The 13,705-nt window shown below is 35.6% G+C and overlaps 1 protein-coding gene across 2 annotated transcripts in view; it reads left to right on the plus strand.

Moving 5' to 3' along the window:
* Window positions 1-13,705, plus strand: part of LOC134223624 (galactokinase-like) — a 180,920-nt gene that overhangs the window by 85,219 nt on the left and 81,996 nt on the right. Inside the window, exons 1-2 of one of the 2 annotated variants that reach the window (XM_062702814.1) lie at window positions 3,052-3,748; window positions 4,434-4,614. In XM_062702814.1, coding sequence (XP_062558798.1) covers window positions 3,735-3,748; window positions 4,434-4,614 — 195 coding nt within the window. In that variant the 5' untranslated portion in view covers window positions 3,052-3,734. Of the gene's footprint in view, window positions 1-3,051; window positions 3,749-4,433; window positions 4,615-13,705 lie in introns of those variants that run through there. The other variant, XM_062702815.1, reaches the window with a different exon arrangement.

Consider the following 13,705-nt stretch of genomic DNA (forward strand, 5'->3'; position numbering starts at 1 on the left):
TCGATTTAGATAATAATTACTCACAAAACCCTGGAAAAACTTGAAAATCTCAAGGCATTGTCCATTATCCATTAAGTACTTGTAATACTAATAAATAATATATTTTTCAATTCACTTGTTGATGAGGTATTTCCTTTGGTGTTTCATAAGTTATAACGTATTTTGAGGGGTCCAGATTTTGTCGTGAGCAAGCCTTATAACAATTGGTCGAAGTTCAAAAACTTGAACGAATAGATTCAACTTGCTGTAGTGTTTCGAAGAGAGGGATTGGATAATGAAGACAATCCTTTCTCTGCATGTACCCCCGTATATAATCAGTGGACTAGATATGTACAATACTTACACAAAGTAACCAATTTTCTAGGGGGGGCTAGCCAGATCCTAGGTGGGGCTATAGCCCCCCTAGCCCCCCTGTAGTTACGCCAATGAATTTTGAATCTAAAGAGTTTTATAAAAGTTTTGAACATTCTGAAGAGCTTTATTTCTAGTGAATATGCAACATATTGGAATATGGTCATCGAATCAGTCGAATTCATGAAAACTCAAAAGTATAAGAGCCAAATGTATGAAAAGGGTGCAAAATATGTAGGGGTCCAAATCAAGTTGGTTATCAAACTGATTTTTTTTTTTTTGAAAATTAGCCCCTTCGGTTAAAGACACCGTGATATATAAAGGATAACACGATTGCTACACTGCCAAAAATATCTATATAAGATATATGTGTCGCCGTTATAGATTTTTGCAATAGCTCCACCCTAATATAATCGATACAGAACTACACATAAATTAAATAATTGCTAATTCGAGACCACACATAAAGTTTATTTGGATATATATTTCTCGCTTAACTTTTCAAAAGGTCCTAAGTAACATTTTTTCATGAACTAATTTGAGTACTGCAATCAAAAGCTTTCATGTTGTTCTGTTGATTGCGCTATTCAAATTAATTCATGAAAAAAATGTTACTTAGGACCTTTTGAAAAGTTAAGCGAGATTTTATTAGTAGTTCGCGTGGAGAATGATTATGTGTGCGCTCATATACATCATAAGTTAAATCTATGGATTTTTGCCAATAAATATGTGTGGATTTTTAGTAGTGTAAGGGAGGTATTTTGGACCACCAGTTCGACGGCTCATATTTTGGACCACTGAGTGCAAATTCCTCTTGGTGGTGCAAAATAAGAGCCCCCATAAGGGTGGTCCAAAATACATCCTTTACCCTCTTGATTTTTTGTGAGAGGTTTATTTTAGTATACAATTTTTACTTCTGTGTGGAAAACTCATTTTTATAAATTTGCTTTTTTTTACGTTGGAAATTTGTTGAATTTTCTGTTTTTGTTTGGAAAATTCTTTTATTATGATAAGAAAATTATTTTGAGCTTTTTAGTGGAATGTTTTCACCTGTCATAAGACGAGTTTATACAATCCCATTGAATTCCACCACTTAATTGTATCTTGACAGATACGTATTTCGACCTCAACAGTAAGGCCGTCTTCAGTTTCTCGTGCTTGACTCGACTTGAAGAAAATGATCGCAGCTTACACTATTTATACTATGCGTAGGTATAACATCGGAGAAGAGGACATCATGGTATTATTCGACGTAGCGGCATTGTTCCCAAGCAAGTTTAATTGAATAGTCAATTTTAGTAGTAAAAGTGTCAGAAATGAACTAATAAGAAAAATTAGCATTAGCATTAGCATTAGCATTAGCATTGAGCATTTCGCACAAATTCGTAGGTGGTACAAGCCAAGACTATTGTACGAGAGTAGCAAAAAAAAAAAAAAAAAGTTTGAAAGATAGTAATACAGCAATAATTTTATCTTGGCTTTCTGTCAGTACTTGTGCTCACTGCTGAGAAAAAATACAAAAATCTATATAGGGGAACGGTTCGGCACTTCATTCCATAGATCCTATTTCCATCCTATCAAAAACAAAGCAATGAAAAGGAATTTGGTTTGTTTCTTATTTTTGTGATTTTTCTCAGCAGTGAGCACGCGTGTTAGCAAAAAGAATCGACGAGATTGGTACTGTATTTCCTTGTTTTGCGATTAGATGAATATATGTTCAGTGAGATGGAAAATTACGAATTGTACCAGGTGTATAAAGGGCTGGATATTATTAAGCATATAAAACACGGCAGACTACGGTGGGCTGGTCACGTTGTTCGTATGCCAGAAGAACGTCAAGCGAAGATAATATTTAGTAGAGAATCCGGAAGAGGCCGCAGGCTTCGTGGAAGGCCGTGTACACGATGGCTTTTTGCAGTTGAAGAGGACCTGAGGGCGCTCAATGTTCAGGGTGACTGGAAGCGATTGGCCCAGCATCGAGTCCAGTGGAGAAGGATACTTCATTCGGCGTAGGTTCATCGAAGAGCTGTAGCCCATCAAGTAAGTAAGATGGAAAACGGAACAGTTCCCCTACATAAAAATGAATTTCTGTCTCTGAACCTTATAGACTCCAAAACAACTGAACCGATCGGCGTGAAAATTTGTATGCAGAGGTTTTTGGGGCCGGGAATAATTCTTAAGGTGGTTCGTGACCCCTCCCTCTTTTGGAAAGGTGGGCTCTGAAACAAACGAAACAGAAATTTCTTCTTAAATCGAGAACTAAGCACAGAATAATTCAATTTTGGGCGAATTGAAGTTCGTCCGGGTCTGCTAGTTAGAAATAAAATGAACTGTTTTTTTTTTGTTTTTGAAAGAATGAATATGAGAGGAATGAATATGAGATGGAGAATCATCATACTGTACCTTTTTGTCACCCTACGTGACAATAAATATTCAATCCTTTCTTTCCTTCATAAATAAATCACAAAAAATGCCCGTTTATCTGTGACGATTGTATGATACTGCGTACTCACTCGTCAGCTCAACCTGATAACATTTAATAGCCCACATTCATCCATCGTTCTGTTCAAAAATGAGCAGCAGCGAGACACCGCCGGCATGCACCGCATATCATTGTTCAAAAATCTTCTCCACATCGCTTGAAACTTGACGACTTTACTCTACCTACAGAAACACTATGAACCAGTTTTGTGGCGGTCGTTTCGTTGTCCGGAGGGACTATTATCAACGCGAGCTGCATCGTAATTTATTTTTGTTTTTTCGATAGCAGCTGGAAGATCTATACGACCCCAAATTAAACAAAGTCGCGCGGTAACGCGAAAACTGTTCGGCTCTTGTTTCAAAAATTTGTGCGCTATTGTTTGACGCTTAACCTGATGAGATTTTCGAAAGGCTGTACCTGCCTGTCCACTGTCCTGTGTTGATCCGGTGATTCTTCAAGTTTCCACAGTGCCTGCTACCTTTATATGAATTGTGCTCACTGTTTATGTGAGGTAGTAATTATTTTTTGTGCAACAACTGGATGGCCGGACGTTGTGGTGCTGCCTCGTTCCGTCATATGCGATATTCAAATTTTTCCATTCGTGAAACCCCATCACTTACTGGTTGCCGGGTGCTGCTGGAATTGGATGAAGTTTAATTGAAATACGCACATGCGAAGGGGTGTGTCGTACTTCGTACATGCGTTGGTAGACGTGTGCGCGTTTGAAAATATTTTAGAGTTTTAATTAACATTTTTTGCGGGCTCACATTTTGGCCAAAAATAATAACTGCTGCAGGAGACTAATCTGTGCCAAGAGTAAATAAAAAGTGGTAAAAATTTGTTTAACCGTGCCTGAATTGACGCGCTCGAAGAAGACAAAGGAGGATCCACCTATATCATAATGGAGATTATTTCGTAAGTTGATTACCAACTGGCTGAGGTTTAATTAAATCATGTATATATTCCTATGATTGCTTTTGAAGTTAAAGCACAGGCTACCACTATAACTTTACAGGAAAAAAGATATCTGTTCTATAAAGAATATACAACATTTTCGACGAAGGAACTGGAATAATATTTATTGCTCTTGTTATAAAAAAAATCCATCAGAAAGTTCAAGTTTGTCTAAGAAACTCATGCACACCATTTTTAACATTAAACAACAAACAATATAATCTATTATGTGATTGATAAGATGGGATAAGTGAATAATCAAGTCGCAAAGTTTAATGAACTTAATGCTCACAGAAACGCATTACTTCCGACTTATGACAATGAGACGATGAGACATGCTGTTAAACATGTAGTGCATGTTGCACCTTAATGAATGCGACAATTTCTTTAAAAAAAACTACCCGACAAGATGTGTATCATACGAATTCCGTATAACTATCTGGATATTTTCCATTTATGCGACATACAATCCATTCCACGTAGTAACGTTTCATCTGCCCTGTGATAATATCCAAAACAGTCAGACTCCATCCCACAACCAACAATCAGCCGCCCAAAACATCTTCTCCACAAGAAACCACAACCAGAACACCCCCCTTGACGGTACTAACCTGCTTTCCGGTTTTTGAAATTTGTGTAATTGCAGAAATAAAGACGACACTAAAATGGTCTCCAAAGTAATTAGTTTTGATGAGGTTGTTAAAACATCAATTGAAACATTCCGGAACACATTCGGCTCGGAACCGGACATTGCCGCCTGTGCACCCGGTCGCGTCAACCTGATTGGAGAGCATTTGGACTACAACGATGGCTACGTCCTGCCGATGGTAAGTGTGTGCGGCACCGTCCCTAATGGTATGCGATAACTGCTCGTTCATTATGGTGTGATTTTAGTTTGGAACTTTCTTCTTTGATTTTTTACACGGATAAAATAAAAATTTATGATCCCCAATTCGCAGGATTAGAAAAAAAAAATCAATTTAAAGAAATAATTTGATCAAGCAATTCAAGAGTTCCGATATAAAATATATTTACTCAGTAGCAAAGCAGCACAGTAGTAATAAAGCGGTATGAATAAAGGAAGTTGGATTTAAATTAGGTTAAATATTTGGTCATTATTTATTTAGCTCTTAGTCTACAGATATAAATGGCAATCAAGAATGATATTGAAACACGTTTTGTTACTGTATCCTTTCTTTCATGTTCACAGCTTTCAAATAATTAAGACATGAAACGATCAAATACTGTTCGGTAGTAAACTGGCCATTTGCATTTTCATGAAATTTCCCGCTCTTAACGCCGATGGCATTTATTGTAAAAATTTCAATGTTAGTCTGGATTAAAAAAAAAGTCGAAAAGCTATTCAAAATGAGTCCCTCTTCAAAACAACAAGATTTTTGTAATTTTTAACGCCTTTAAAATATTTTCAAAAATTGGTCCTGGGGCAAAACTCACTGTAATGATGAATGCATGGTTGTTTGTTTATATTAGCGAATTGGTGGCCCATCATATAAAAAAAATGGGAAATATTTTTTCAATTCTCGGAATATTGACATGTTATGTTCTACAAAGTTGTAGCGAAGCTTATTCCAATAAATTTTACTAAAAAACTTTTTCTGTAGCTCTTAAGTTGGCTGATTCAGAGCAATTTTACCTAATTGGATTAGGGTGTACCTAAAAACAGTATTTTTGATCTACTTTTTTTTGTTTTAGATTTCGTCTTCGGGTGACTTTTAGAGCTCAAAAAATGCAACTTTTGATGGATAACTATTAGGGTGGCTCAAAAAACACTTTTTCAAATTTTTTGATGGGCCGCCCTCTTATTCGGTTCTATTTGATGCCCTGAAGCTCTGGACAAAATTTCAGCCAAATCGGTCAACGTTTGGGCGGTGCTAAACTCGTTGGAAGTTTATATGGAAAAATGTATGCAGAAACATCCAAAAACAGTGATTTGCAGTTGGAAGGCACAATTTACAATCAAGAACCATGATACTCATTCAGTTCTTGTAGAAATAAATACAGAATGTTATGCTGAAAACCGCGAGATGATTAGAGTTTATTACGCAAAGATATTAGCATTTTACTGGAGTGTTGTAGGGGTGAATTTATTTCTTTTCAAAGGTAAAAGAAACGAAATTTGCTCAAACCCCACTTCAGAGAAATGCTAATAACTTAGCCGGGCAAACTCTAATCTTCTCGCGGTTTTCTGCATAACATTCTGTATTAAATTCTCCAAGATCTGAATGAGTACCATGATTCTTTATTGTTCTTTTGTGTAGTCCAGCTGTAATTTACTGTTTTTGGATGTTTCCGCATACGTTTTTGCATATAAACTTCCAACGAGTTTAGCACCGCTCAAACATTGACCGATTTGGCTGAAATTTTGTCCAGAGCATCAGGGCATCAAATAGAACCGAATAAGAGGGCGGCCCATCAAAAAAATTGAAAAAAGATTTTCCCATACTAGTTTGAGCCACCCTAATAACTATGCTCAATATCTTTTTCCGATCAAAAGTTATAATCGTTTTTCTGTCAAATATCTCCGGTTAGGGCAGACCAAAAAAATATGTTTACAGAGAATTTGAAAGAGCAATTCATATTCTTTATTATGTCAAAAAATTGGGAATATGTCATGTTTTTTCATGTAAATTTATATAACTCGACAACGCAAGAAGATACAGACGATATTCTTAAAAAAACGCGTTTTGAAAGGCCCCAAAAGTCTTCAGAAGGTGACATTCGTGAAAAATGAAAAATAAAAAATCTACAGCTTTAACACTTTTTATAAGTTTTAACATTATCACGGTAGAGCTACAGAAAAAGTTTTTTAGCCAAATTTATTAGAATGAGTTGCGCTACTACTTTGTAGAATATAACATAGTATTCCGAGAAATAAAAAATATATTTTTCAGGGGGGTCCCGTAGCGTAGTTGGCTACACGTTCGCCTTACAAGCGGATGGTCATGGGTTCGATTCCCAACCCCTCCACCAAACCCTCGTCAGTCGCCAGATCCGCAGCCCATTCGGTGGCGTTTGGGAGACGCGCCTTACCGTCACGGCTGCCTGATGACGACTGACAACTTGTTCTTCTCGGAGGCATTCCTCCAACGTTACCCTGATAAATGGCAACACTCTAACTTTCACCTACTCAGTGACTGAGTAAAATTGTATTGCCGTCTTTTTTCTTCCCACGGAAATTTTACTCAATTTCCGTCAAAAGCAGGATTACTCATAGTTTTGAGTTGTCCTGCTTTTAACGGAAATTGAGTAAAATTTCCGTGGGATAAAAAGAGAGAGCAATACAATTTTACTCAGTCACTGAGTAGGTGAAAGTTAGCGTGAACCGAACAATGCAACGATCATCGGATACACGACATGGACAAACGGACACAATGGACTCACGATGAGATGGACTGGCAACGACAACAATAATAAATAATGGAAATCTAAAAATAGATTCTGTGTGGATTCTGTACAGCAGAATGCCACAGTAGATCTCGGCACAGTATCGGTTAAAAACACAGAGTGCCTACCAAATTAAGAAAGGAATAAAAAAAAAATATGTTTTTATATATTTTTTTATATGATGGGTCACCCTATTTTTTGGTAGCACCATAGTGCATTGGTACTTTGCGTACCAATTTGCGTAACCCACAGTGGTGCGTTTGGCGAAAATCGTAGACTTTATTTTTAACACTTCAGGGTATTATTTTTTTTTGCATAGATTCTTCGGGAATTAATTTTACAAAAATATGGCCCACCGAATGACGAAAAGTTGTAGTTCCAATTTTTGCCACAGGTGGCGCTGCAAAATGTTACTTCTTTAATAAGCGATTTTTAAGTATGGTGTCTTTGGCAAAGAAAATTATTTTGAGCTTTCTAGTGGAATGTCTTCACTTGTCACAAGACGAGTTTGTACAATCCCATTTAATTCCATCACTTAAATTGTACCTTGATAGATACGTATTTCGACCTCAACAGTAAGGTCGTCTTCAGTGTCTCGTACTTGACTCGACTATGACTAACAAGGTACAATTTATGTGGTGGAATTAAATGGGATTTACAAACTCGTCTTATGACAAAGTTGTAGTGTAATTTATTATGAATTTTATTGCCGAGTGTCCATCTATCATCGTTCTTGAAATACGGGCGTTTTTTCATGGACAGACTCTAAAAAAACCGTATTTAAAGATATTTTCTAAACTAACAGTTTCAAGACAAAACAATGTTCCACAAAAATGTATATATAATCAAAATAGACCACTTTCTGGAAGATACCATGGATGATTTTTTGCAAACATGACTTGTTATTGGCGATTTAAGGTCGAAAATAGTGATATTTGAAGACTTCATATGCGACAGAGGGGCAAATTGGGGCAAGGAACTCCCCACAGGATTTTAAATATCTGGTCTGTAGTTTCATATGCGTATAATTATTTCTGTCTCCGTCTGTATCCGAACAAGTATTTCTAATTTCCAAATTCAACATTTTCAACTGATATTTATATAATAATTGAGCTTTCACCACACTGCATACCACGCTGTTGAATGTTAATGTCAAAAGAGGTGCAGCTTGAAGCTCTCTTCTTCTCTTCATCCAATCATTTCACACAATGCAAATCTGACGTCATACGCTACTAGAGATTGCGAAAATCCCGAATAATCGATTATAATCACTAATCGATTACTCTTTATTCTTGTCGATTATTGAATCGATTCATCGTTGGGTAGTAATCGATTTAAAATTAATCGATTATCACAACGATAAATCGAAGTATATATGAAAGCGCCTGAATGCTGGGAGTGGCGGGTAGAAAACCAGCCGCTGATTGTGATTCATTGCTAAGTGTATAATGTTAAGTTGTCAACTCATTCATTCTCTCGCGTAGCGTTATACACTGGGAGTTATAGAGATGTCGCAAATTAATCGATTATTTCGATTGATCGATTAATAGTTGAGATAATCGAATATTTTTGAATCGATTACTCCCCAGCGATTAATCTATTCAATAATCGACAAGAATCGAGAGTAATCGACAAGTTACTAATCGATTAATCGGGATTTTATGACATCTCTAAGATGTCGCAAATTAATCGATTACTTCGATTAATCGATTCATCGTTGTGATAATCGATTAATTTTAAATCGTTTACTACCCAACGATGAATCGATTCAATAATCGACAAGAATAAAGAGTAATCGATTATTTACTAATCGATTATTCGGGATTTTACCACGATTTATTTAAAAGTCTTTTATTAACCCTATCAGGCCCATTTTTTTCAAGCAATATTACCCAGTGACTTTGATATATTCCATTTATTTTCGTGATTAATAATGGAGAAACGACAAAACAAGTTGAAAAATATTTTTTTGGGATGTGCTAGACCATCCAAACTGTCCTTGAGTTCAGAACTTGCGATCTACGGCCACGACCCAAGCATTTTTCGTCACTCCAAGCTTGGATATGCATTCAACCATATCCACAACATATTCCTGAAGATCAAGAGACATGATGAGTTGGTTTTGAGATGGTTCTGGACTGTCCTTGAGTCCAGAACTTGCGATCTACAGCCTCGACACAAGCTTTTTGCGTGACTCCAAGCTTGGATATGTATTTAACCATCTCCATAATATATTCCTGATGATCATAAGACATGGTGAGATTGTTTCGAGATATTCTGGGTCATCCAAACTGTCCTTGAGTCCAGAACTTGCGATCTACAGCCTCGACACAAGCTTTTTGCTTCATCACAAGCTTGGATATGTATTCAACCATGTCCATAGCATATTCCTGAAGATCACAAGAGATAGTGAGATGGTTTCGGGATATTCTGGGTCATCAAATTCGTCCTTGAGTCGAGAACTTGCGATCTACAGCCACGACACAAGCTTTTTGCGTCACTTCAAGCTTGGATATATATTCAACCATGTCCGTAATACATTTCTGAAGATCCAAAGACATGTACGGATGGTTTTAAGATTTCTTGAGTCATCTAAAGCGTGGATTTTTTCCGCCACTCAAAGCTCCAATGTACATTCATTTGAAATAATCGCATACACATACAGCTTTGAGAAAATATTTCTTAGCAACAGTAGATCTCTAGCTCCGAATAAAAGTATAGTTTAGATGAGCTAAAATTTCCAAACTTTATAACGATGCCAGTAGAATTCAAACCTCCATGAGTCAATGTCCTATGACTCGATATCGACTTATGGAGGCAACCCAGTCAACACAAGATCGTATACGATGTCACATAAGATGCTAAAGTGGAGGCCATATAGGTACGTATATCGCCTCGACTGTTGACTACACCTCAGGGATAGTTTGGATGACTTAGAACATCTAAACTATCTGCCGATCTATTTAATACTTTCAGGAGATGTAACGGGTGTGGTTGAACTCGTATCAAAATGTTGTGTAAGTAAAAAGTAAGCTACTGTCACAAATGTGCATGCATGTGCATGATGTTGTCAAAAACAGTACATGCACGATATAGTTAGAAGTTGGAAGTAAAAAGTAATAAGCGAGAAGTGAGGAATAAGTAGATAGAAATGAGAAATTTTTGAGTGATATATGAGAAGTGAGAAGTGAAAAGTTAGAAGCAAGAAATTCTAAGTGAGAAGTGAGAAATGAGAAGTAAGAAGTGCAAACTGGGAAGTGAGTAAGGGGCCATCCAGAAACCACGTGGTCATATTTTTGAAGATTTTCAACCCCCCCTCCCCCCATGTGGCTTATCGTGGTCATTTGGCAGACCCCCCTCCCCCCCCTATGACCACGTGGTTTTTTTCAAGTACAAAAATTAAAAAAAGAACCATATGTACCTAAAACATATGGTTAATCCGATCAATTTTGAAGATGGACAATTTCAACAGATTCAAAATCAAACTAAACCCAGCATGGAAATTATAAATTTTCGTGAATTCGAAAATTTTGATTATAATATCATGTTGTAATGTGTATCGGGTATTAGGATATCTAGAACTCGCACACCTTCGATGCATCAGGAGGATACAAAAAATGTGAACTCGAATATGTTATAAAAATTTCGAGAAAAATTATAAATTATAAAGTTTATCACTGAATATCGCTATAGATTCCTAAGAGTATTTGGGACCTTCCGTAGCTCTGGAGGTACTGGAAATTCTTTAGATATTAACCTCAGCGAAGCATCTGAACTGAACTCTTACAACAAAATTTTATCAGAGAATCACAAAGTTAATATGTAATCTTAGAGATGCAAATAAAACCTCCTACTGTTGTTTCTTTTGAGTAGCATTCCTGTAGAAATTCCAGTATTGTTTCCAGAATCATCAAATTAGTTTACCTTCCAATATTATTAGGGTTTTCTCAAGGCATACAGGTTTTATTCAGAATCTCAAAACTCTCTTCATTATGCCAAGATTTTATGATTCTAATCAGAACCGTAACAAAATATCCCTTATATTCGTTTGCCTGAATTGTACAGTTTTCGCTTAAAATGCAAGTTTTCATTTTAAATCTACAATCTTTAGTATCTTTGGGTTCTTTTTGGTATTCTAGAATTTATTGTTATATTTTGTTATTTAACCCTTTCAGGATGATGTAAAAAGGATTTAACGTACATATTTAGGGATTTCCACTCGATCTTGCCATTAAATTTTCTACAAATAATGCAAAATTTCCATAAACAGTTGGGAATTTTCCACAAAACAAATATTAATTGGCACTTTTAAAACCAAGGATTGCAGGTATAAAAAAAAGAATTTTTCATAAAGAAATAGAGATTTTCCACGGAAGGGATACGGACGTTCCAAAAATAAATCAATATTAGAAATAAATAATTATAAAATTTTCCACAAAATAAAAGCTTGCTAATATTGATTTGTTCATGAAAATTTTGTGTTTTTTTCGTGGAACATTTTGATTTCTTTATGGAAAATGCTTATTTCATAATTGCAATTTTTGCTTTTACAAGTGCTAATTTGTTATTGTTTTGTGGAAAATTTTGGACTGTTTATGGAAATTTTGCATTATTTGTAGTAATTCTATATTCATTTAATACTCATATCCTGATTTCTTTATTGGCAATTTCCTATTTTATTATGGAAAATTTCTGTTTTTTCTCTATTAAAGAGATTTTCAATCCAGAGATCCAAGGGAAACCCTTGCAACTCCAGAATAATTACGGAATAAAACGGAATATTGACAAGAAATTTTTCGGAGTCACCACGGAAAAATCTTTAGAACTCCAACGACATTCTTTTCCGAAATGTTCCGAAAAATGTTCGGTAGAAATTTTGAAGAACTATAGAAGAATCCGTAGAAGGATCCGAAATGCATATTTACGATGAAAATTCCAATAAACATCAAATTCCGAAGAATTTCCAGTAAAAATTAGAAAAAAAATCCAGCTTATTTTTTTACAGAATCTCTAAGGATTTTTTTCAAAATCCTGGGCAACTTTAATAAATCTTTAAAGTAAATTCTTCTAAATTTCCAATGGAATTTTTTTTTATTTCCAAAAGAAATTCTTCGGAATATGTCAAAATATTTACGATGGGAATTCCTAAGATTTTCCAGTAGAAAATCGAAAAAAGTTCACCTGAAACACCAATAATGAATTTCCCGAGGAAATTCTGATGTTTTTACAAGTGGAACGAATAGAATGTACTTTTGTAGTACTTGTAAAGGTTGTACTTTTGAAGCATTTCCAGTAGGAATTCCTTAAAAAATTAAATCAAATTTTTAAAAATTTTCTGATGTGAAAATTCCTTAAAATTTCTAAATCATTTCCTGTGCATCTTTGCATGGTAAAGATTTAAAGCAATGTTTAGTTGAACCTACAGAGAAATCAAAATGACTTCCCGGAGAAGAATGAATTCCCGATGAAATTTTGGAAGAATTTATGGTGCAAATTAAAAAAACATGAACTGAAATATTTATTTTTTGAAAATCCAAAGAATTTCTAAATAACGCCTCGAACAAAAAAAATACTTGGAAAATTTAAAAAAAAATGTTATAGAATTCACAAAGAGCGTAAAAAAGTATTCCGAAAAATTTTCATTTCAAAATCCCAAATTTGAAAAAAAAAATCCAAAACACAAAATTAATGGAAATATCAAAGTGTTTCATGTGGCATTGGTTGTTTAATATCTTTCGAAATTCAGAAGATTTTTCTTGAAAATTTAGAAGTCTTCTTCTTCTTCTATGACTGGAAGTTGGTCTGCTTTTCAATTTAGTTGACGATTATATATCTTGTGTAGCAAGTACGATGGATTGGATACACTATACCTAGGGTGTCGAGAATGTTTCCCACCCGAAAACATCCTAGACAGGAATGAGAATCGAACTCGTCATCTCCGGATTGGCAATCCTACGATTTTGCTCGCAAAGCTAACTGGAGACTGAACATTTTGAAATGCACTCCTTAAAATGTTCGAAAAACTTTTTTTGGAAATGAAGAAGAATTTCTGGTGAAGATTCGAAAGAACTTGTCGAAGAAATTCATTAGAATGTTAAAAAAAATGAAAATATGAACATTTTTTTCCAACAGAAAATTATATGTATTTCCCACGGGACTGTTTTGATTTTTCTATCCGCTGCGTTATCGATTTTTCTCGATGCACACCTACGTATTTTCAACGCTGAGTTGAAAAGACGCTACGTGGGAATCGGCCCTAAGATGCGCTTTGCGTTTAATGATTAAGTCATTAAATTTTAATGATTTGTATTTTTTACACCGCTATTGTTATTCACCAAAAGTTTTTCGTGTAAAAAAAAACACGTGGTTCGAGAGCAACACCCCCCCTCCCCCCATGAGGCTTATCGTGGTCATTTCCCAAACCCTCACCCCCTCCCCCCATATATGACCACGTGGTTTCTGGACGGCCCCTAATGGGAAGTGAGAAATGAGGAGTGACAAATTCGAAGTGCG

The sequence above is a fragment of the Armigeres subalbatus genome, chromosome 3 (genome assembly GCF_024139115.2).
Source record: "Armigeres subalbatus isolate Guangzhou_Male chromosome 3, GZ_Asu_2, whole genome shotgun sequence".
Taxonomy (NCBI): Eukaryota; Metazoa; Arthropoda; class Insecta; order Diptera; family Culicidae; genus Armigeres; species Armigeres subalbatus.